A 25,323-nucleotide genomic window follows, 5' to 3' on the forward strand; every position below is an offset into this window, starting at 1 on the left:
CAATGTGCACGTGGCTGAATCTCCACCGCATTAGTTCAAAAGTCTGTATGGGCGCTCTTGTGTGAACCTGCACTTTGGAGGACTGGAATTTCATGCAGGTTTTGGCCCACTGGCTGATCTGCTTACAGAGGTCATGTCAGACAAACCTGCTAACCACCATTTTGACCGTGGCCCACGAGTTCATGCTGTCCAATTTACACTTAACCTAAACCCCCAGTGAGGAAACCAGAGCCCCTGAGGAAAACCCATGTAGACAGGGGGAGAATGTACAAACTCCTTTCAGACAGCACAGGCTTCAAATCCTGGTCCCGATCGCTGGCGTTGTAAAGGCATTGCACTAACTGTTACACCGAACGTGCCGTCCATATACAACTGTTACACCAAACACGCTGTCCATTTCTCTGGACCACAATGCCCACCTATACACACAATTCATTTCTCATGCGAATTGGGAAGAGTTGTGGCTGTCACGTGACAGCACTGCCCCCTACCTAGTCGGAGGTCACACCGCTTGGTTCCAACCCACCCATTAGTGCACACCTTGCTGTTGGCCCACTGTAAATTATCTGGACTGCACTCTCCAGTCTGACTGTACTTGGCCTTGGGTCATTGGCTGTTGCAATCGGATTAACCCTCCTAGCACCGAGCCATTGTTCCCTGTAAATGATCTGGGCTTGTCCCTCCAGCACTATAAAGGTGCCATGTGCTCTTTGTTCTCTCTCTTTGCCAGCTTGGGACCACCCTGCTTCACTGCAGGTCTAGAAATGTGCTGGAGAAAGGTGTTGGTAAGATGTGCACTGTTAAAAAGGTTGGAAGTATTTAATTAGGGTCCTTTGTAGCATAGAGCCGTGCCTGCACTGAGTAAAGGGGTGGTGGGCATTGTAGTGATTTTTCCTTGGTCATTGGAAGTAGCAGTTCAGTGTGAGGGTGAGAGAGTGAGTGTCTGTGTTTTGTTCCCAGCTTTTTTCCCCACATTCATTATTAATTGTCCGCTATTTCTTCCCACGGCTGCTGTGTATGTGTTTTTCATTAGGCGCTTTCAAGCTGCCTTGTAAAATGGGGTTAACCAGGTAATTTGACCAGTTAGCACCCCACTCACAAGGCAGCTTGAAAGGATCCAACCCGTTTAGCGAACTCCCAAATCAACCGGGTCCCTGCTCTACCTCGGAGTTAGTTAGGGAACCTAGTTAAAATTATCTAGGTCTCATCCACTGGTGGCTTGAAAACGAAAATGGCCAACCTAATTATTCTGGTGACATCAGTGCTTGCATGCGTGCATCACCGGGCAGCATGTTGGCACCAAGTTCAAATGTAGAGGAATAACTCAGCAGTGGAGGTCAGGAAAGGGGATATTGCAATACGATTTAAACATGCTTCCAAGGAAGAACAAGGTTTAAATCTTTTACTCCATTTCATCCGGTGAGTGTGTGACATGCCACTCACCACATTATCCCCCTTAAATCGCCAGGTTGACGATTTAATGAGGCGATCCCCCGCAGGTTAAAAGGTGCTTGACCCATTAAACGCACCTGGGTCCCAGGAGGGCTACCCAGTTGCAGCAGTTTATGTGCCTAGTTAGCATTTTCCCGCACTTGCCTTCTGTAAATAAAATCCTTTACTACAAAAAGAAACTGTGTTCAGAGTCCTTGCCTTTGAGACCTACCAAACCGGTTTCCTCACTCACAACAACATGGCACATAATAATCATACACAGAAATAATAAAAATATGCACAAACATTTTGGAATAATTTTCTCAGTTTCATAGACAGGAAACCCAAGGTTACAGGATACCATTCAGTAATTTCACAGCTTGTGGGAAGAAACTATTTCCCAACCCTGGCAGGCCTAATATAGATGCCACCGTATCTCCTACCTGATGGCAGTAGGTTAAAAGATTCTGTGCAATGGATAGTGGGGGGGGGGGGGGGGTCATCTATTCAAGCAATGCTCCTGGTAAATAGAGGAAAGGGAGACCCCAGTGATCTTCTCAGCCATTTTAATGATCCAGTTCAATACTTTGCAGTTAACAATAATACACAATGATGCAGCCAGAAAGTACAGTCTCAATTGTGTCGTGTAAAATGTTGTCAAGATGGGGGTCTCTCTCCTTTCCCTCTTTAACCTCCTGAGGAAGTGTAGGGGCTGTTGCACCTTCTTGAATAAATGAGGTGTTATTGCCCCAATTTGGCATTGCTGCTCTCTGCTACAAAGTTGTTAGCTAGAGGCAATGCAAGAACAAAACCTCCCTCAGGACATCATGCAACTCCAGTGCACATTCTGTCATGACCTTTCTCAAAAAGGTAAATAATTGCCTTTAAAAATATTTTAAAATGTATCAAAATACTGATGTTTAACATTTAATATAATGAAACACATTCCATAAATGACATTCTAGTAATCTTTTGTGTATTTGTTCCTCAGAATAAACATTGCCTTCCCAAGCATAGAATCATTTCCAATTGAACTATACAAATTACTACCAGAGATGGGAAATCATGACAAGTTGTTTAATGATTCATATTTAACCTTTAAGTTTAGAACTATGCTTTAAATAGTTGCCAGACCACTTCAGAACATTTGAAATAGAACATTTTTTTTTAAAGAAACACTGCAGGGCCCATGGAATTGAGCAGTTCCATTCTGCCCATCATATCTGACTCTCAAAGAATTACCAAGCAGCTTGGTCTCCTTGCAATTTACAAATGGATTTTTTTATTTAAAAATAATTTTTTCAATTATATTATTAAAATGGTTATCTTTAATATTCTAGGAGAGATAGGGAGACAGAGGCAGACACAGGTGGGGCTAGAGACAGAAGAATGGGACCAGAAAGACTGAGGCAGAGAAGGGTGGACCCAGAGATAGAGACAGAAATGGAAGGGAGAGAAAATGTGCAAGGGCTATAGTTAGTGGGTTATGGTCGATGAGATCAGAAAGCTACTTCAATGAAGATTATACCTTCCAATGCTTTGTTTAAAGTGATTACTGGAAACTAGGTTCCAGAAAGTTTAAACTCCCTTTTATCCAGTTTCTAACGCTTCCTTTTAACACGTTTGTTATACGTATCTGTAGCATTTCCACAAAGGTGAACCAAATGTCTGTTGGTGTATAAATAAAGTAATACTATCTACAGCTCAATGGAATCCACTAATCCAGTATCAAGTCTCAAGGATGTGAATTTTTGGGGTTTTACTGTGACTTGTTAAAAATTGTTCATTAACATAGTAAATTAAGCTTTATCTCTCAACATCTGTTAATTAACAGGTGGAAGTTCTGCCTGTGACTTGCATGTTTTGATAACTTGATAATATTATTGTTGCACTAAAGATATCCTTTTCTATTCATAACCAAGTCTTTTAACAGTTATCGGCAGTCCACAAGAATTTGATTGCTCTATTGCAGACAAATTTCCCTCATTTTGCTTTGATCAGTATGTATTCCAGTGATCCCAAATGATTAATGCAAGAATTCAAATTCTACATAAAACAGGGATGGTTTATATGTGATCTCAAAATTCTATGAAGTTATTCAAAGTTTTGTGAATTATTAAGAATTATCTTTTTTTAATCTATGTGTCCCATTTTAGCCCTTTTTACACTTTTAATATTTTTAAAACATTTAGAGATACAACATAGTAACAGGCCCTTCTGACCCACTAGAACAAGGTGAGGCTTAAGAATATTTTAGTGGGGCATAGGAATATTTTGGGAAATAATTAAAAAGTTGGTTTGAAAAAATAAACTCGTTATGTTGGTGTGAAAGATGTGACTTGGTAACACTGTCAGTCTAACAAAATTCCAAGTAAAATCACTTTGTTCTTTTTATTTTCATAATTTGTTTTTGCTCTTCCAATGTTTCTCTGTTGTTTCTCCGTTGTTTCTCTTATTTTAACTGTTGTTATCCTAAGTTAAACATTATAATTATATTTTTTTTAATGACCGCTCTTATTATCAACCATTCCAAATTATCTCACTGGCAATGAGGATTCCAAATTATCTCAACAATCACTTCTCTGTCCGTACCCCTTTACTTTTTCAGTTCAGTAGCGAGTGAGACCTGTATATGTCTGCATCTTTGTGCACTAGCCTGAGGGGGTCACCAAAAATCAGAAAAAAAAAAATAGGGACCCCAGAAAGCAAAGCACGAAGCTAGTGCAGTTCTGATGTACTTTCTGCGAGAAAAAAAGTGTCAGAAACTGCGCTAGTGTTTTTTCTCATTTTTTTTTTAGGGTCAGTATTCTTCCTTTGATCCAATCATTATTTTTATTACATTTTTTCAATTTTAAGACATAATAAAATATTGATTAATCTGTTTCAGGGAACTCATGTTGTTGTATTAAAATGAACAGACCAAGCAAGCAAAAGATTTGTCAATATTCAGTGGAGTTCTGAAAGTTTGGGTTTATACCTGCTGTACACAATGAACGTGTGTCTTTTTGTCTATTATACCAACAGACTTTGACAAATGAATCAATGAAAGCAGGCAATCTTGAAACTCATTTGAGGGTAAAGCATCCCAACCATGTCAATTCAAAATTCAAATATTTTAAAATCATTGAAAGAGAAGTTTGAAAATAGGTCAAAAAATCACTTCATTATTCACTATGCAAACTACTGCCCTGAATCGTACCCTTGAAGCTAGCTATGAAATTTCTCTGTTGATAGCAAAACATGGGAAGAATCATACTTTAAGGGAGGTCTGGAAACAAATAGCGGGGCGGACTGACAGTGATTTTTTTAAAACACATGGGGTGGTACCACAGGATTGGAGGGTTGCAAATGTTGTTCCATTGTTCAAAAAAGGCAGTAGGTCAAATAATTATCGGCCAGTAAGTTTGACTTTGGTGGTGGGGAGGGTTATGGAGGGTATTCTTCAAGATGGTATATAAGTATATCTGGATAGGCAGAGCTTGATTAGGGGCACCCAGCATGGGCTTGTAAAAAGAAAGTCACGTTTGACGAACCTTGTTGAGTTTTTTGAGGAAGTAACAAAAAAGGTGGATGAAGGTTGAGTGGTGGATGTGATCTATTTGGATTTTAGTAAGGCTTTTGATAAGGTTCTGCATGGAAGGTTAATAAGGAAGGTTCAGTCACTAGGAATTAGTAGAGAGATTGTGACATGGGTTCAGAGGTGGTTGGGAGATAGACAGCAGAGAATCATGGTGGACAACTGTCTGTTAGGTTGGAAGCCTGTGACAAGAGGTGTGCCCCAGGGATCGGTGCTGGGTCCCTTGTTGTTTATCATTTATATTAATGATTAGAGGAGGGTGTGGTTAACTGGGTAAGCAAATATACAGATGACACGAAAATAGGGAGAGTGATGGATAGTGAGGTAGATTTTCTTAGATTACAGAAGGATTTGGTTTGTTTGGAAGAGTGGGCTGAAAGATGGCAGATGGAATTCAATGTAGACAAATGTGAGGTGGTGCATTTTGGTAAAAATAACTAGAATAGGACATATGCAGTTAAGGGGAGGGCATTGAGGCACAAAGAGGAGCAAAGGGACCTGGAGGTTATGGTACAGAGTTCACTGAAGGTGGATTCCCATGTAGACAGGGTGGTTAAGAAGGCATATGGTATGCTGGCCTTCATAAATCATAGTATAGAGTACAAGAGCTGGGAGGTGATGCTGCAGCTGTTTAAGACATTGGTGAGGCCAAGTTTGGAGTACTGTGCTCAGTTCTGGTCTCCAAATTATAGAAAGGATATAGATAAGGTGGAGAGAAGGTTTACAAGGATGTTGCCTGGCTTACAGCATCTGGATTACAGGGAGAGATTAAGGAGACTGGGACTTTATTCATTGGAACGTAGATGAATGAGGGGGGACTTGATAGAGCTATTTAAAATTATGAAAGGAATAGATAGACTAGACATAAACAGACTCTTTCCCGAGGGCAGGGGAGGTTGGAACAAGAGGCCATGAGTTAAGGGTAAGGGGGCAACACTTGAGAAATATTAGAGGTGGCTTTTTCACTCAGCAAGTAGTGGCAGAATGTAATGAACTTCCGAATGAGATAGTTGCGTCAGGGTCCCTTCTGTCATTAAAGAGAAGGTTGGATGAGTACATGGAGGTGAGGGGGTTGGAGGGTTATTGGTGGTGAGCAGGAGGTTTGAGCTAGTGGAGTTGTTCTAGTGAACCAGTGCAGACTCGAAAGGCCGACATGGCCCGTTCCCGCTCTGTAAATGGTTATAAGGTTATATACAAATGGAGAGGAAATTATTTAACCCACAATATTATTGTTCCTCAAAACAGTTCTGCAAAAGGATGACAAAGATATACAAGCAATGCCATTGAGTAATAGTAGTGTCTGCAACAGAATAGATCACATGGGTCAAGATGTAGAAAAAGATTATTGAGAAGTTGAAATCACAAAAGTTCTCAATACAACTGGATGAATCTACCGTACGAGACAGTAAGGCTCTGTTATTGGCATACACAAGATATATTGATCAGGAGAGTTGAGATGTTGTTTTGTGAATCATTAGAAACAACCACTACTGCAGTCGATATCTACAGCAAGCTCAAAAACCATTTGGATGAAAATGAAATACCAAAAGGAAACATTCTGTCTTGTGCTGCAGATGGTGCACCTGCTATGATGGGTAAAAAAAAAACCCAGGATGTTTAAAATGAATGAAGGATGAAAATCCAAACATGTTGGTTGTGCATTGTGTTATCCATCAAGAAAACTTAGTTGCCAAGAAAGTTTCTCCTGTTCTACAGGAGAGACTGCATTCTGTGATCAAGTGTATCAATGCCATCAAAACTAATGTCAAATGTGAACATTTGTTGCGGTTTTGTGTCGATAAAAATGCAGAACATGAGATTATTGCTTCAACTCCAGTAAGGTGGTTGTCAAAGGGAAACTGCTTCAAAAGGTTTATGGAATTGTTTGATCTCAGCAAATTTTTTGAAGGACAAACCTGAAATGAAGCTCTTGCTAATGACACATGGCAAAGCTTACGCGAGTTACTTGACGGACATTTTTGAGAAACTAAGTACATTGAACAAAGATATTTGGATTCATGACACTTCTAGAATTATGCCAAAGGAATATTTCTGCAAGAAATTTAAGTCAATTCTATTGGTTGAATAAATGTGAGTTAACTAATGCTACTATAAATGTCATTGTTGACTATTTCAAAATATTGGTTACCAATTTCAATGATAGATTTTGTGATTTAAAGGCAATGGACTTTTAGTCTTGGTTAACTCCGCCATTGCTGGTGGACTTACCTGAAGTTCCAGTGCAATACCAAGAGGAGTTATCAGAGTTGCAACATGATGAATCTGTGAAAACTCTGTTCAAAGTGAAAGGAACCACAATGTGGCTTTCTAACGAGATTGAAAAGAAATACCCAAACTCAACTACTTTAGCAAGGAAACCATTGATAAATTTTCCTTCATCTTATTTAGTAGAACGTGGCCTCAGTGCTGTTAGTGATTTGCTACAAACTAAGAGAAACTGACTGGAAATTATAAAATGTGGAGATTTAAGGTTAAAACATAAAATTAGTCCCTCAAATCAAAAAATCTGCAGCCTGCAGCAGGGGCAAGGTTCCCACTAAAGTGACAATTGTTGAATGTGTGTTTGAGATGGTTGACATATTGAATATGAAATATGTGTTCCAGTGTATTCTCAACTTTAATTGCATTGAAATACACTTGCAGTAAATCAACTTCTTTTGAATATATAATTTTTTTTCTGCTAATGGTGGGGCATATGTTTTTTTTGAAAAATTAAAGTGGAGCCTAGGCTAAAAAGGTTGAGAACCACTGCACTTGTACACGCCAAATAAATACCCCTCACCATGAGTTTTTGCGAATCATAAACAGTTCTTAGAAAAATATACTTCATCAGTTACTGGAATATATCAATTCTGGCCCTAGATTCAACTGTTGACATTTAAAGTGTGCAAGACCAAATATTACACAGAACGTCATGATCCTTTAATCCAATGGTTCTCTGTTTTCCCCCCACTCACATTACCACCTCAAGTAACCCTTTACTAACCACAGAACACCAGTAGCATCCTAAAATGAATTGATAACAATTTCAAAAAATAACTTGCAATCATATTATTTGGTAATAATTGACTTACCTCGACAATATCATCATCAAACAGCAACCAAAAGTCATGGCTCTTCACTATTGCAATATAGTGCCCTCGATTAGGACCACTAATCAAAAAAAAAGTTGACATTATTAGTGGTAAAATACTCTTCAAAATTCTCAAGATAAATTTTACTCAACTTTTGTATGAAAAAATTGATCGATATTGCCATAAAATTTATTAAACAAAAGATTATGTACTGGATATTGGAAAGGAAAATTAAACTGTTCTCAGTTAATAATTAACAAATACACAGTACTGGTATCTGTACCAATACCAAAAAGGAGAAAATGACATTTCAAAATACTTTGATCATCCAAAACTTAACTAATTTTATCTGCTTCATAATTACACCCAACAATATTTCACTCTTGAATTCATAGATGAAAGTGTATTCTACAGGTACCACACAAGTTTATAAGAATAATTTGATTCATTCAACACAAGAGCAACAAATATCTGAGAGCACTGTGGGGTCATGGGCCCCAAAATCAGCCTAGCTCTGTTGAAAATTAGTCTAATTAGCCCCTTTCATATTACTAACCCTCCTAGGAAGTGGGTAAGCAATTCATACTGGACCATGATTATCTGGATCATCTGGATCTCTTGGATCTAAGGGGGCCCCCACCTCCAGCAGTGGCATTATGAGTGGCATCAATGAGTAAAGCCCTAGCTCCCTTAATCTCCGTTCATAAGGCATACTCTTTAAACCAGGTATCATCCTGGTAAACTTCCTCTGCACCCTTTCCAACACTTCCATGTCTTTCCTATAATGAGGCGACCAGAACTGGACACAGTACTCCAAGTGTGGTCTCACCAGAGTTTTGTAGAGCTGCATCATTATCTCACACCTCAAGAGACTGAGTTTAAGAGCCAACACCCCATAAACTTTCTTAACTATCGTGTCTACCTCAGAGGCAACTTTCAGGGATCTATGGACATGGACACCCAGATCCCTCTGCTCTGCCACACTACCAAGAATCCTGCCATTAACTTTGTACTCTGTCTTGGAATTTGTCCTTTCACAGTGTACCACCTCACACTTCTCTGGACTGAACTCCATCTGCCACTTCTCTCCCCAGCATGCTCATGTGCGTGTCTGAGTCACCATTTTGATTCCCGATGGCGCACTCGAGGATTTTGTTATGGCAAAGAGGTCTGCAGATAGCACTGTGATGGTGAGTGGAATTTCAAGTGTTTGATGATTTATCTTATTTTGTTCAGGTAGTATTTTTGGTGTAAATTAAACATTATTTCATGCTTAAAAAGCCTTTCCTTCTTGTTTGTTGTTTAAACACTCTTACAAGTGATTTGCTGTTGCTACTGGGCTGTTTTTTAAAAAAATGTTATCAAAAAAAATGTTATGTGACATAGGCCCAGTCCCAACCATTTTGGATAATTGGAGCTAGACTGTAGTGTTTTCAGATGAAAATACAAAAGTCAGCAAGTTGATGAGAAATGGAAGAATCTGGTGATCATTCTGTGGGGAAAAGTTGAATTGAAGGAGAGAAACCATTACAAGCCATTCTCTGCCCAAGTCATAATAGATAAGAATAGAACGAAATAAATGCAGACCAATTCAGCTGAGCAAGACAATGGTGGAAAGACACTGAAGACTGTGCCAAAAGTTGCAAATGAATGATATGGTTGGGATGGAGAGGGGTGTCGAGTTACATTACCCCTCTTACAATTGCACAGGATTTCAATAATTACTTTAATAATAAACTACAATAGGAGGAGTCACGTGATGGAGTAGTGGCCGGACGGTGAACTCCAGCCCTCTCCAGAAAAGTCGGGAAAAACAAGAGAAAACACAAAGGCACAGAAATAAAAGTTACAGAAAAGTGAGTATAAAGGTGGAAAGAAGATGGCGACAAAAAAAGAAAAGTCGAAAGCAACGGTAAGAAGAGAGGAAGAGAAGACAAAGGAGGAAAAAGGTGAAGGCCTTACCTGTCCGAAGAGGCCCGCTGCGGAGAGAGAAACCCGCTCCCTCAGGTCGGTAAATAATGGACTACAAAAATGGCTCGCAGAGCCGAACAAAAGTGCGCAACCGCGCATGCGCGAAACTTCGCGCATGCGCGATGCGAATGAAAAAAAACACACCGACGGGAGGGGGGACCAGCTGGGGAGTCGATCTCCACAGCCGGCAACGACAGCTGCAGAACACCGGCAGCAAGAAGAGACCACAGAAGACAATAGAAACAAGATAGAAGAGGAGGAAAGGGCACCAAAGAAACAACAGATGGTCAACCCAGAGGAAGAAGAAGAGGAAGAGTATGGTGAAATAGAAGAAGAAAAGAGAGGCAAGGTAAAGGATATACTTGCTCTTATTAGAGGATACATGGAATCATTTAAAGAATGGCAAACACAGGAATTTAAGGATTTAAGAAAAAGAATAAACAACACAGAGGAGAAAATAATTAAAATGGAGATGATCTTAACAGAAATGGGAAAAAAAATGGACAAGATGGAAGAGCGGGCAGTAGCAGCAGAAATGGAGGTAGAAGACTTAAAAAAGAAATTGGAGAAATCTAATAAAAAAACTAAAGAGACACAAGAACTACTAGCTCAAAAAATAGATACAATGGAAAACCATAACAGAAGAAATAACATAAAGATAGTGGGCCTTAAGGAAGATGAAGAAGGCAAGAATATGAGGGAGTTTATAAAAGAGTGGATCCCTAAGACCCTAGGATGTCCAGAACTACAGCATGAAATGGAAATAGAAAGGGCACATAGAGTATTGGCCTCTAAACCACAACCACAACAAAAACCAAGATCTATTGTAGTAAAATTCCTAAGATATACTACAAGAGAAAAGGTACTGGAGAAGACAATGGAAAAAGTAAGAGAGGGCAACAAACCACTGGAGTATAAAGGGCAAAAAATCTTCATTTATCCAGATATAAGTTTTGAACTCCTAAAGAAGAGAAAAGAGTTCAATACAGCAAAGGCGATTTTATGGAAGAAAGGGTATAAATTTATACTAAAGCATCCAGCGGTATTGAAAATATTTATTCCAGGACAGCAAAACAGACTATTCTCGGATCCAGAAGAAGCACGAAAATTTGCAGAACAATTACAAAAATAGACTGAGGGAGGAAGACGGGTAATGAGAGTTAAAATGATCACGACTGATATGTATGTGGGTAAAGACAAAAATAGACTGAGGGATGAAGACGGGTAATGAGAGTAAAAATGATCACGATTGATATGTATGCAGGTAAAGAGGTATAAGAGTGAATAGAGACAATGAGCATACATGAATGTATCTGTACTTAGAGGAAAATATAGATAGTATAGACAAGAATTAATAAGGGAAGGTAATGGAATAGAGAGAATAAGGAGGGAATTAAAAGAGGGACCTTTGTGACATATGAAAAGTGAAATCTTTTCTGGGGGAGGCGGGGTGGGGGGAAATAGCGGTCACTGCACAATCAGTTGACGCTTGCGAGTAGATTCGCAAATCCAAATGGAGAGGGGAGATGTGGTTGTCCGACAAGGGATAAAGGACAACTCAGGAGGTGAAGGGGAGATTGGGGATAAATAAGATAGAAATAGGAGAATAAGGAAAATGTTAGATGTTGTAGGAATGTTGTCTTATGAAGAGTTGAAAATAAGAAAACAGAAATGGAAAAGGAGGAAAGGTAATGATGGAAAAACGGAAAGAGAAGATAAACAAAATATAAAAGGGCTACGCTGAACTATATGTCTTTAAATATTAATGGAATACATAACCAAATTAAAAGGAAGAAACTACCAAATTTAAATGAATAAATGTATTCCATTAGAAAAAAATAACATATTGGTTAAGAAATAATATTGAAATATTCGAACAAGTATAGGAGCCTTACATTAAATACAATAGCGAAAACCTACCGGGGACAAACATTACCTAAGTTGATGGAAGGAGAAGGAAAGAAAAGAATGGACTCAGTAGAATTTCTGGTGTAATTTTGTTGAATGACAACATTGTCTGACTGGATTAATGCAACCTAGATTGTATACCTAAAATGGATGAGAGGGGGGGGTGGGGGGGTGATTTGGGAGGAAAGGGGGGGGGGGGAGAAAAAGTCACTGTATATGTGTGAAAAGAAATAGTGTATATCATGGCTAATGTGATTTATGGTGTGAAAAATAAAAAAAATTACAAAAAAAAAAAAAAAAAAAATAAACTACAATAAAAGCCCGAAAATCAGGATGCCAGAAATTAGGATCACCTGAGAATCTGGAAAATCTGAACCAACCCATTCCCAGAGCGGACCAAATTTTAGGACTTTTACTGCATTTTGATTCTGAGACAAGGGAAAAATACGACAGAAGTGGTTCAAAATTGTGCACAATATTTTAAAGTTATGATCTGGTCCAGACTTGAAAAATTAGAGATGGAGTTCTTGTCTGCAAAAAAAAATGTATGATTACGATTTCTTTTGAGAGCTAATGAAGGAATATCCTAAGCAGGGACCATTTGTAACACTGTCAGGTGACAAGTGGATCAGGAGTACAAGTTTGAGAGGCATTAATTATAGTAAGAGACATGTTTAAGAGGGAGATGTGCCACATGTTAATACAGAAAGTTGCAGACTTTGTTTGACTGGAAAGGAGATCATTAGATAATATGCTGTGCTCTTACCTTCCACAGTGCACTACCACAGCAACCAGGTCATACATTCTGTCTGGATTGGTAGCATCCCCTGATGTGTTGAACAATCTTAGTTCTAAAGGAAAAACTACTCTGTAAGATAACTTTGTGTATCGATGTAATTGATCCATATATTTGAATCTTTTCAGATGAAGTGCTAAAATCATAGGTAGCTTTTTGACTTTCATCCTGCAAAATGACAAACAGAAAGACATGTGACATATGCTACACCCCAAATTACAAAGTTTCATTTCAATCTCATACTCAAAATGTTTGACGTTTATATTATAGTCCCAAATTGCTGAACTACTGACTAGATAATTAGTTCTCTGCTCTTAGTTTCTCGAAATTTCATCTAAGCCATACCATGGTTGATCGAGAGTGGTTATACAAATAAAAGAATACTTCCCTCTACATCTTACAAGTAAATATTATTGTGAAGGTTAAACCTGTTCCAATGAAAATAGACCCAATTTTCCTTCTCTGGAGTTATTATTTAACACGTATTTTAATTCAATAATTTTTATTTGTTTTATGTACTCATCTGTGATATTTATCTTCTTGCTATACAGCATATTCAACGTAAAGGCCAGTATGCAAAAAAGGTAGTGGTTTTTGTTATAAATGCAATAATTACAGAAACACCTGCCCTACATTGTACAGACAGAGGACCAACTTATCACATCTGAACTTAAAAACAAAGACAACGGAGAATATTATCCTTGAATCTCCACTCTTCAACTTCTGATTTCATCTGTGCCCAAGCATCTTGATAAGGAGTAAAAATCCAAGGCACAAACCTACAAATTCCCAAATTTATCTGGTGTCAACAAAAGTGAAGAGTAAATTCTGTATTCACCAACAAGTGTAGTTGGCAGTGAACAGATCAGAAGAAGTCACAGATCAAGCAGGATAAGTGGGAGAAAAAGAATGGTTGACATTGAGAGCCCAAATTCTTCATCAGGACTGAGGGAAGTTGGTACAGAAGCAGTGTAAAGAGGATAGAGTGGGAGGGGCAAGACAGGGGTCCCACATGGGGTTGGCGAACCAGGCAGAGGTGAAATATAATAGGTGGAGGAATGGCAAATGCCAGTCAAAGGGAGAAATAAAAACTATCTGGTCTTTTGGAGGAAGACTAGGGATGGGTGATTAAAAAGACAAAGGCTGCCAGATCTGAAATCGGAGAAGTGGCAACATTGAGAATAGTGGTACAAAGAGACCACATGGAATTGGAGAAAAGTGGGGTGAAAAAAAGAAAGCAAAAAAATCTAGTGTAGAGATAGTGGTGGAGGAACAGTAAGAAAAACCAGAGGAAGAGCAGAAGGGGCACAGAAGAGAGAGGGGGCTTATTTGCTGAAATTAGAAAAATTTATGTTCATACCATTGGGCTGTAGACTGCACAGGCAGAATACAATGTGCTATTCCTCTGGATTGGAATAGGTGTTGTTCCTCTTCCCTGTACCTGAACAGTTTACTTTACTTTTCTACCCTTCACCAACCCCCCAACCCGCCCCCCTTGTCTGGCAACTGCCACTTCACTGCCTCTGTATATTTTACAGAAGCCTGGTCCACCAATCCCATGTGGGACTTCTGTCCCAGCCCATCCTCTTTATACACTGCTTTCCTCAGTCCTGTTGAAGAGTTTCAGTTTGAAGCATCAACCATCCTTTCTCATGTTGCTTAACCCACTTAGTTCCTCCAGCAAATTGTGTATGGCTCATCTATCACAGCTACCTTAATTATACTTCTTCCCATGGAGGACTCCATTTCATTTTCCCCATTTACTCTATAACATTTGCAAAAATGTTTGCAGATGACAACAGTAGTTGGCCTCATCAGAAACAATGAGTCGCACCACAGAGAAGAGGTGGAAAATCTCATGATATGGTGCGAGAGTAACAACCTGAGATGAAGGAGATGAGTATGGACTTCAGGAGGGCCAGGAACAACCACCCTCCACTATACGTCAATAACTCTGTAGTAAAGAGTAGAGAGCACCAAGTTCCTTGGAGTTCACTTAACTAGGACCTATTGTGGACTCACAACATCATCCCATTTGTGAGGAAGGTGCTATAGCAACTGTACTTCCTGTGAACACTGAAATGGGCAAGGCTACCGGTCACCATTATGTCAACCTTCTACAGGAGTTCATTAGAGCGTCCTGGCCGGCTGCATCACAGTGTGGTACGATTGCTGCAGAGAAATGGATCGAAGGTCAATCCACAGAACCATAAGAGTGGCAGAGAGGATCACTAGTCTCCCTCCACCACCCCCCCCCCCAACCACCCCACCATCTACTGGGATCACTGTCTGAAGAGGGAGTGCACAAAATCATTGAGGACCCTTTCCAGCATGCACATAACATCTTTTAGCTGCTCCCATTGGGGAAGAGATACAGGAGGATCAGAGCCAGCACCACCAGCTTCTTCCCATCGGCAGTGAGAAAGCTGAGAACAACCAAAGGAACTGCTCACACTAACCTTCCGAGACTCTCATACTCAGGAAACAATATTTATTTGCTTGCATACATAAACACTGCATATGTATTATTTGTCTGCATGTGCATTATGTCTGGTTGTGTGTCTGCGTGTTTTGCACCGAGGACCGGAGAATGCAGTTACGTCGGGTTGTACTTGTGCAATCATATGACAATAAACTTGATTTGCTCCAATGATGAGATATTTCTTGCAAAATGTGTCTGAGGTGTCATGCTCCTTTGTGAACTGTGATTTCCCTTTGATCATAGTGGACAGAGTCCTTGACTGCATCTCATTCATTTCCCACACTTCGATCATCAACCCCGTTCCTGGATGAGCTCCTGGCCCTTACCATCCACTCCAACAGCCTCCACATTCAATAGATCAATCTTCACAACTTCCACCATCTCTAACAGGATTTTACCATCAGAAAGGCACCCCACTTTTTTCAGCATTTTAAAGGGCGTTGTGAAAGGAACAATTCATTGGATCTTTGTGGCACTTTCCCATTCAACAGCAAGAGGTGAAAGGACAGGTGCTGAATTTTTTCTCTTCCCAATATACAGGAGCACAAACAGTCTTTCCAAGTGAAGCAGTTTTACTAAGTATACTGTATTCAGTATTCTCAAGGTGGCCTCCTTTACACTGGAGAGACCAAAAACAGATTGGGTGCTTGTTCTACAGAGCATGTGCATTCGGAGTGAACCTAACTAGGCAGATGCTTGCTACTTTAAAACATTGTTCAACTCAGACCTGCCTATGACAACAAAGGCTTGAAGATCTCTTTCAGAACCCACAGTTTTATATTTGATTCTCTGACTCTGCTCAAAATCAACTGAAATTGGAATTTGAGGAATCACTGACCCCTGACAGTTTCACAGCAAGATTTTTCCAGAAAATCTACTGTTGTAAATTGTGCAGCAAACAATGAATATTTTAAATTTAGACAGCACAGTAACAGGCCCTTCTAGCCCATGATCCCGGGCAGCCCATATATCCCAATTAACTACAAACCCGGTACATTTTGAAGGGTGGGAAACTGAAGCTCCCAAAGGAAACTCACACAGACATGGGGAAAACATACAAACTCCTTGGAGACAACAGCAAATAGAAACCCAGATGGCTAGTGCTGTAATAGCATTGCATTAATCACTACACTAACCGTGCCACCCTTCCAATACAATAGCTTTGCTTATTAGAGTTTGCAATACATTCTGATCCACATTGCCAATAATCTCATGACACCTATAGCAAATAAAAAGTCTGCAACACTTAATTTTGTGTGAATAAGTAGAATGAGCACACACCTTCATGGCATCGTGAAGAAAGCACATCAACGGCTCTACTTCCTTAGAAGTCTGTGGAGGTTTGGTAATGACATCAGAAACATTGGCAAATTTCTACAGAGGTGTGGTGGAAAGAGTCCTGACCGGTCACAAAACAGTGGGGTATGGGGACACCAATACCCCTGAGCCTAAAGCCCTCCAGAAGAGTAGTGGACACAGCCCAGGACATCACAGGCAAAACCCTCCCCACTACCAAGAACATCTACAGGGAATGCTGCCATCAGAGAGCAGCAGCAACCATGAAGAGCCATCACCACCCAGCACCCATTTTTCTCACTACTACCATCAGGAAAGAGGTACAGGTGCCACAAGACTCACCCTACCAGCTGGTACCCCTCTACCATCAGATTCCTCAGCAATAAATTCAATCAGGAACTCATTTAAGGACTCTTACCTGTGAACGTTATTGTTTATTCCTCTATGCATTGCACAATTTATTTACATTTCTTTATTTGTTTGCAGTTTTTTTCTGCACAACCAATAAGTGGTAATTCTGCTTCGCCCGCAGGAAAAAGAATCCCAAGGTTGTATGTATATATATATATATATATATATTAATATTATATATATATATATATATATTAATATTATATATATATATATATATATTAATATTATATATATATATATATTAATATTATATATATATATATATTAATATTATATATATATATATATATTAATATTATATATATATATATATATTAATATTATATATATATATATATATATATATATATTAATTATATATATATATATATTAATATTATATATATATATATATATATACAGAGCCGTTGTCATACCCACACTCCTGTTCGGCTCCGAATCATGGGTCCTCTACCGGCACCACCTACGGCTCCTAGAACGCTTCCACCAGCGTTGTCTCCGCTCCATCCTCAACATCCATTGGAGCGCTCACACCCCTAACGTCGAGGTACTCGAGATGGCAGAGGTCGACAGCATCGAGTCCACACTGCTGAAGATCCAGCTGCGCTGGATGGGTCACGTCTCCAGAATGGAGGACCATCGCCTTCCCAAGATCGTATTATATGGCGAGCTCTCCACTGGCCACCGTGACAGAGGTGCACCAAAGAAAAGGTACAAGGACTGCCTAAAGAAATCTCTTGGTGCCTGCCACATTGACCACCGCCAGTGGGCTGATAACGCCTCAAACCGTGCATCTTGGCGCCTCACAGTTTGGCGGGCAGCAGCCTCCTTTGAAGAAGACCGCAGAGCCCACCTCACTGACAAAAGGCAAAGGAGGAAAAACCCAACACCCAACCCCAACCAACCAATTTTCCCTTGCAACCGCTGCAATCGTGTCTGCCTGTCCCGCATCGGACTGGTCAGCCACAAACGAGCCTGCAGCTGACGTGGACTTTTTACCCCCTCCATAAATCTTCGTCCGCGAAGCCAAGCCAAAGAAAGAAAAAATATATATATATATATGACAACAAATTTGAAATCTGAGCACTTTGTATTGTTCATTTAATTGCTTGAGACATTAAAACCAGAGGTTTTTTTGATATATATATATAAAGTGAAAAACCAAATGGGATATTTTTGTCTGAAGACCTGGTCAAGCAGGATCACGTAGTTAGAACCATAGCACATTACAAGCACAGAAACAGGCCCTTTGGCCCATCTAGTCCACACCTAACTATTATTCTGCCTAATCCCATTGACCTGCACCCAAAATAGAATCAGAGAACACAAGAAATAAAAAAACATCACTCCTTCACTAGAAGCAGAAAACAGGCAAACATCCTTTCATACAAATACCAATCACTATCTGAATATTAAGGAAAGCAATTTACACAATAGTCTAAAATTAGTGCAATATACTTAGCTAGAACCATAGAAAATTACAGCACAGAAACAGGGCCCCTCTCGTCTGTGACGATCCATTTTGTAATTTTATTGGACTTGATTTATTTCCTTTTCGGTCTATTCTTTAACCATTCAGTTAAAATTTTTTCTTAAATAACATGATTTTTATGACTTTAGAACAATGACCATTTCAAGTAAATCTGAGAAATATACAGATCCTCAAGGTATCCTCAGAAAAATGGCAGATACTTAACTGTATATTCTTCATAACACAGAAATACCAATCTCCCCTACAAGGTACAATTTATAACTAAAAGCAATTCACTGCAGCCCTTTTTTATATGGTTCATTATAGTCTTACCTTTTCTGGGCTTCTTGTTTACTGCAGCACACTTCACAGTAGTATTTATATTCACTACACAGCGTCTCTGTATTACTAAACCCCCTGTGCAAAAAACGCAAACCTTGTAATAACTTCTAACATTTGGGGAAGAAATCCATTTTAAAAAGATGAAAACGGATTACACTCAAAAGAAACTATTGATAAAGTTCAGGACTAATCATTTAACATGCAAGATTAGTAAAAATTATATGCTGCATGGTTTCCACAAATAAAATTGCAAAGCTATTTAAATATTTTACTCAGCATACCTCAAGCAATGCGTAATTGAAGTGTTCTGCTCCACATCAACAGAAAGGTCTAAAAAGTCTTCATCTTTGCTACTTACCTGTGAAGTAGGGACAATTTAATTATTAATAGCAGCAACCAGGGATGCAATAATCTGAAATTATTGAAATACAACATGTAATAGAAATTTCTGTTCTGGCTTCGGTATAGTTAAATGAATAAAATGGGGTTCTATTTTTAAAGCAAAAAATATTCAAACATGAAATAAGAGAATTGAAGAATTAAAAAATGAAAAGTGCAGGGACATGGGTTGACAATAGATACTCTGATGTGGAGCTAGCACTGGTACAACAACTGATTAATAATGATATCCTCTGTACTCATGCTACAATTGCGAAGGAAAAGAGTCCAAATACAAGCTTCTGATAATTATCATCAGACAAGTTAGTTAATATTCCTCTTCCTCACAGTTCCTTACAAGTTTAACCAATTCAATAAGAATTTGCAAATAATATTTTATCAATTTTAAAACATAAAGTTCACTCTACATTGAACTTACAGTTTCACAGTTAAGACATCTAGTTTCATTAGTTAACATTCCTTGAAACATCTCATGTACCCAGGTGGGTTCTGGTGCGTCATTGCCATTGTCATCATTAATACAACCATTATGTAGCTGGCCATTTTGTTTCTCTTGCTTTTTTTCTTCCTGCAGGATATCGGCAATAGTGTTTAACAGATAGTTCAGGAACTCGTGCGCATCTTGTTGCATGTAATTATCAAAAAGTTCTGAAACAAACAAAATGTGGAGTGGTGAAAAACTTGTGACTGTATAAACAGGGAAATTAACAAATCATACTTTGAACAAGCTACCCAAATTATCTTCAACTAAAAGACCAGTCAGAAGTAAAAATCTTAAATAAATGCTGGAGAAACCTAGATTAGGCCATATATCTGGGAAAATAATGAGTTAAAGTTTCAGAACAAAAATCCTTCTCAAGCTGAAACATTACTTGCGTTTCTCCTCTGACTGATGCTGCCTGGCCTGCTATGCATTCCCAAAATTTCTTTTTATTTTTGCACAACCTAGACAGGGATTGATGAATAGGAATGTAATATTTATATGAAAATGCCAGAAAATGACCATCTCCAACAACAATAGTTCAAAAACCTATACTTGATTTCATGAACCCATGGTTTATAATGGTCAGAAACTACACTGCATAAGCCATATTGGGCTTATGAGGCTGAGAGACTGGTCAGATTCATTATCCTGCAAGAAGTGACTTAACTCGTATAACACCAAACCTTTTCTACCACCTACAAAACACAGGACAGAAATATGATGGTATGCTTTTCATTTGCCCCAATGAAACTCAATCAAGACTTTAAAGAGTTCACTCAGGACAAGTACCACTAATCGATTCACTCCTTCCATTACTAAAGTACTTTGATGGTATTGGATTGGTTCTCCTACTGCCAAAGATCACATCAACATGGGAATGGAACTTTGAGTGGGTGGAAAGCTTATTGAAATTTTAGACAAATTGTGAGGTACAAAAGCTTAGGAACTGAAGATCAAAAGTACATTTCAATTCTAAAGGTTTCAAGGACAAAATGCACCCATGGTTTTGGAACTGGGAATAGGCCATTACTGAGAAGAGAATGGAGTCGCAGAGCAAAATTGAATAGGAAAACTTTTGTTCCTTACAGTAAAATTCTGACAATTCAGCATCCCAAGAGCTTTGGTCAGAATCAGAATTTATTGTCATAAACAGTCAGGAAATTGATTGTTTTGTAGCAGCATTAGAGTGTAAACATTCGTATAAACCACCTTACAACAAGAAATAAAAAAATAACGCACAAAAAAGTCAAAGGAAGGCAGTGTCTTTGTTTCATTGATCATTCAGGAATCTGATGGCAACAAGTGAGAAGTTGTTTTTATGCCACTGAGTGTTTGACTTTAGGCTCCTGTACCTTTTCCCCGATGGTAGCAGAGTGAAGAGGGCACGGCCTGGGTGGTGGGAGTCATTGAGAATAGAGGCTGCTTTCTTAAGACACTGCCTCTTGTAGATGTCCTCAATGGAGTGAAGTCTGGTTCCCATGATGTTGCAGACCAAGTTAATAACCCTCTGGAGTTTTTTTTTCTTGTCCTGAGCTTTGGCACCTCTATAATGCAACCAGCCAGAATGCTCTCCACAGTACACCTGCACAAGTTTGAGACTTTGGTGACATACTGAATCTCTTCAAACACCTCAAAGTATAGCTGCTGGCAAGTCTTCTTCATGATTGCATTGACATGGAGGCTCCAGGACAGATCCTCGGATTGGTTGACAACCAGGAATTTGAAGTTCTTGACTCTCTCCACTACTGAGCCTTTGATAAGGACTGCTTCATGTTCTCCTGACTTCCTCATGAAATCCACAATAGTCTCCTTGGTTTTGCTAACATTGAGTGGAAGTTTATTGGTGTGACACCACTCAATGAGCTGATCTCTCTCCCTTCTGTTCACTTCCTCATTGCCATTTGTGATTCTGCTGACAACCATGATATCATTGGTAAATTTGTAGATAGCATTGGAATTGTGCCTAGCCACACAGTCAAGCACGTGTAGTGAGTAGAGCAGTTGGCTTAGCATGCATCTTTGAGGAATGCCTGTGTTGACATTGTTTCCAATTTGTACTGTGGTCTTCAAATGAGGAAGTCAACAATCCAGTTGCAGAGGCCCAGGGTTTGGAACTTCTTGACCAGCACTGAGTTGTAGTCTATGAAGAGCAGCCATATGTATGAATTGCTGTTTTCGAGGTGATCCAGAGCTGAGTGGAGAGCCAGTGATATTGCATCTGCTGTGGAGCAATTGTGATGATAGATAAATTGCAGAGGGTCCAGACCTTTGTTTAGGTAGGTGTAAATTTTGGCCATGACCAACCTCTCAAAGCATTTCATCACAGTGGATGTTAGTGCCACTGGGCGAAAGTCACTGAGTCAGTTCATTCTGCTTCTTCTTGGGCACCAGAATGATTGATGCCCTTTTGTAGCAGGTGGGAACTTATGACTGCAGCAATGAGAGATTGAAATTGTCCATGAACATTCCAACTAGTTGGTTGGCATACATTTTCAGAACTCTGCCAGGTACGCCATCAGGAACTGACTCCTTGCGAGGATTCACCCTCTTGAATGATGTTCTGACATCAGTCTGAGAGACACAGGGTCCTCAGCCTTTGCAGGGATTCTCATTGGCGCTGTTAGATTCTACTTCTCAAGGTGGGTATAAAAGGTGTTCAGGTCATCGGGTAGTGAAGCATCACAGTCATCTATGGTGTTTGCCCTCACTTTGTAGGCCATAATAGCCTGCATTTCCTGCCATAGTTGGCGTGTAATCGTGTCTCTAGCTTTCTCCAGAATTGCCATTTTGCTTCAGAATTGTTACTGGCCTTCAACAAGTCATACCTGGACTTTTTGTAGAAATTGGAAACCCCGGCTCTAAACACCCTTGACCTTGCCCTCAGCAGGTTGCAAATCCTTTGACTTATCCAAGGCTCCTGGTTGGAGAAACATCCGGTATGTGCGCATGGCCACACATTCATCCATGCAGGTCTTGATGAAGTTGGTGTCACCTGTTGCATATTCATTCAAGTTTATGGATGAGTTCTTGAATATGGTCCAATCCATTGATTCAAAGCAGTCCTGCAGACACGTCTCTGCCTTCCTCGATCATACTTTTGCCATCTTCACTACTGGTGCTGTGATTCTTAGTCTCGGCTTTTACACCGGGAATAGTACAGCCAGGTGATCAGACTTGCCAAAGTACAGTTTTAATATGGCTTGATAGGCATTCTTCATGGTGCAGTTGTCGAGTGTGATGGCTCATCTGGTCTCACATGACGTATTGGTGGTAGTTCATTAGAGTCTTCTTCAGGTTGGCCTAATTGAAGTCCCCTACAATGATCAGAAAGGCATCAGAAGGTGCCATCTCGTGGCTGCTAATCACAGTGCGCAGTCCCTCAGGTGCCAGCCTGATGTTAGCCTGGGACAGAATGAACACCGCATCCAGGTTGATAGCGGTGAACTCTCTCAGCAGGTAGAATAGGTGACACATGGATTGCCAGATGTTCCAGGTCGGGGGTGCAGAACTGGGACAGAACCATGATGAACCACAATGAATTGATAATGACACAAATGCCATCACCCCTGGTTGTTCATGATGCTAGCCCTCAGGCTTTATCTCAGTCTCCAGAATGTCCTTGTTTAGCCATGTTTCTGTGAAGCACACCACACAGCACCCCCTGATGTTGTAATTTGGCTCGGAGTTAAAGTTAATTTTCCAAGGATTGTACGCTGGCCAGGAGGATGGCAAGGAATGGAAGCCCCAGAGCCCGGCATCTTAACATAGCCCCCCTCTGCGTCCACATGGTTGAGTCTTCTTTAAATAGTCAGTGGCTTGGCTGTTGATAACTCCTGCGGTGTTTAAATGGTGTGTGCAATGACTCTTTAAATCTCCTGTAACGTTTAAATGGACTGAGCATCTGCTGCCTGAAACTCTTGCAAAATTTAAATGGCCCATTTGTTGGCTGTTTAAATTGCCTGAGAGTCAGCTGTTTAAAGGTGCCTCTATCCAACAGAGACTGCCTTTTTTGCCAAATGCGAGATTTTCTAGTTCTTAGGACATCCTCATTCACTGGCAAGTTTGATTCTATGGTTCTGGGGTTGAGTTTTAATAGTTCTGAACGGAAATATTTTATAATTCCCGTCAGAGCTGAATGCAGAGTTGCCATTGTAGGGCGCTATCTTGTCCATTATGTTGGACTAACAGATATTACTCAAAATGCATTTTTATTGTTCATGCTACACAGATTAATCAGACGTATCACGATTTCAGAATAATACCAAATTACTGAAGTTTTACTCTTGTTCTTCATATCATCTGTAAGTCCTGTGATCCAAATATTAAAATTAATCCACGATGTCACTTAAGACAGATTATAGATAGGTTTTTGGGAGAAATTGGGGCAGTTTCGTTTTAGTGTAGGTCACATACAAACACTTTATAACAGATCTTATTTAAAATACTGGAGCTCTGCTCATGCTAGACAGGCCAAGAGCCTTTGCAAAAGCTTTGAAGAGTACCCAAGAGGGGAGTCACGTGATGGAGTAGTGGCCGGACGGTGAACTCCAGCCCTCTCCAGAAAAGTCGGGAAAAACAAGAGAAAATACAAAGGCACAGAAATACAAGTTAAAGAAAAGTGAGTATAAAGGTGGAAAGAAGATGGAGACAAAAGGAGAAAAATCAAAATCAACGGAAAGAAGAGAGGAAGAGAAGACAACGGAGGAAAAAGGTGAAGGCCTTACCTGTCCGAAGAGGCCCGCTGTGGAGAGAGGGCCCCACTACCTCAGGTCGGTAGAAAGAGAACTACAACAATGGCTCACAGAGCCGAGTAAAAGTGCGCAACCGCGCATGAAAAAAAACACACCGACGGGAGGGGGGACCAGCTGGGGAGTCGATCTCCACAGCCGGCAACGACAGCTGCAGAACACCTGCAGCAAGAAGAGACCACAGAAGACAATGGAAACAAGAAAGAAGAGGAGGAAAGGGCAGCAAAGAAACAACAGATGGTCAACCTAGAGGAAGAAGAAGAGGAAGAATACAGTGAAATAGATAAAGGGAAAGGCAAGGTAAAGGATATACTTGCTCTTGTTAGAGGATATATGGAGTCATTTAAAGAATGGCAAACACAGGAATTCAATGATTTAAGAAGAAGAATAAACAACACAGAAGAGAAAGTGAATAAAATAGATATGACCTTAACAGAAATGGGGAAAAAAATGGACAAGATGGAAGAACGGGCAGTAGCAGCAGAAATGGAGGTAGAAGACTTAAAAAAGAAATTGGAGGAATCTAATAAAAAAACTAAAGAGACACAAGAATTACTAGCCCAAAAAATAGATATAATGGAAAATTATAACAGAAGAAATAACATAAAGATAGTGGGCCTTAAGGAAGATGTAGAAGGCAAGAATATGAGGGAGTTTATAAAAGAATGGATCCCTAAGGCCCTAGGATGTCCAGAACTACAGCAAGAAATGGAAATAGAAAGGGCACATAGAGCATTGGCCCCTAAACCACAACCACAACAAAAACCAAGATCTATTGTAGTAAAATTCCTAAGATATACTACAAGAGAAAAGGTACTGGAGAAGACAATGGAAAAAGTAAGAGAGGGCAACAAACCACTGGAGTATAAAGGGCAAAAAATCTTCATTTATCCAGATATAAGCTTTGAA

General features: G+C 39.7%; 1 protein-coding gene across 2 annotated transcripts in view; it reads right to left on the minus strand.

The window, feature by feature from the left end:
- usp12a (ubiquitin specific peptidase 12a) overlaps positions 1-25,323 on the minus strand; it is a 71,722-nt gene that overhangs the window by 14,576 nt on the left and 31,823 nt on the right. The window contains exons 4-8 of one of the 2 annotated variants that reach the window (XM_069891482.1): positions 19,601-19,830; positions 19,065-19,141; positions 18,775-18,858; positions 12,749-12,946; positions 8,104-8,182 (exon numbers count right to left, since the gene is read on the minus strand). In XM_069891482.1, coding sequence (XP_069747583.1) covers positions 8,104-8,182; positions 12,749-12,946; positions 18,775-18,858; positions 19,065-19,141; positions 19,601-19,830 — 668 coding nt within the window. The remainder of the gene's footprint in view (positions 1-8,103; positions 8,183-12,748; positions 12,947-18,774; positions 18,859-19,064; positions 19,142-19,600; positions 19,831-25,323) is intronic. The other variant, XM_069891483.1, reaches the window with a different exon arrangement.

Source organism: Narcine bancroftii, chromosome 7 (genome assembly GCF_036971445.1).
Source record: "Narcine bancroftii isolate sNarBan1 chromosome 7, sNarBan1.hap1, whole genome shotgun sequence".
In the NCBI taxonomy this organism is placed as follows: Eukaryota; Metazoa; Chordata; class Chondrichthyes; order Torpediniformes; family Narcinidae; genus Narcine; species Narcine bancroftii.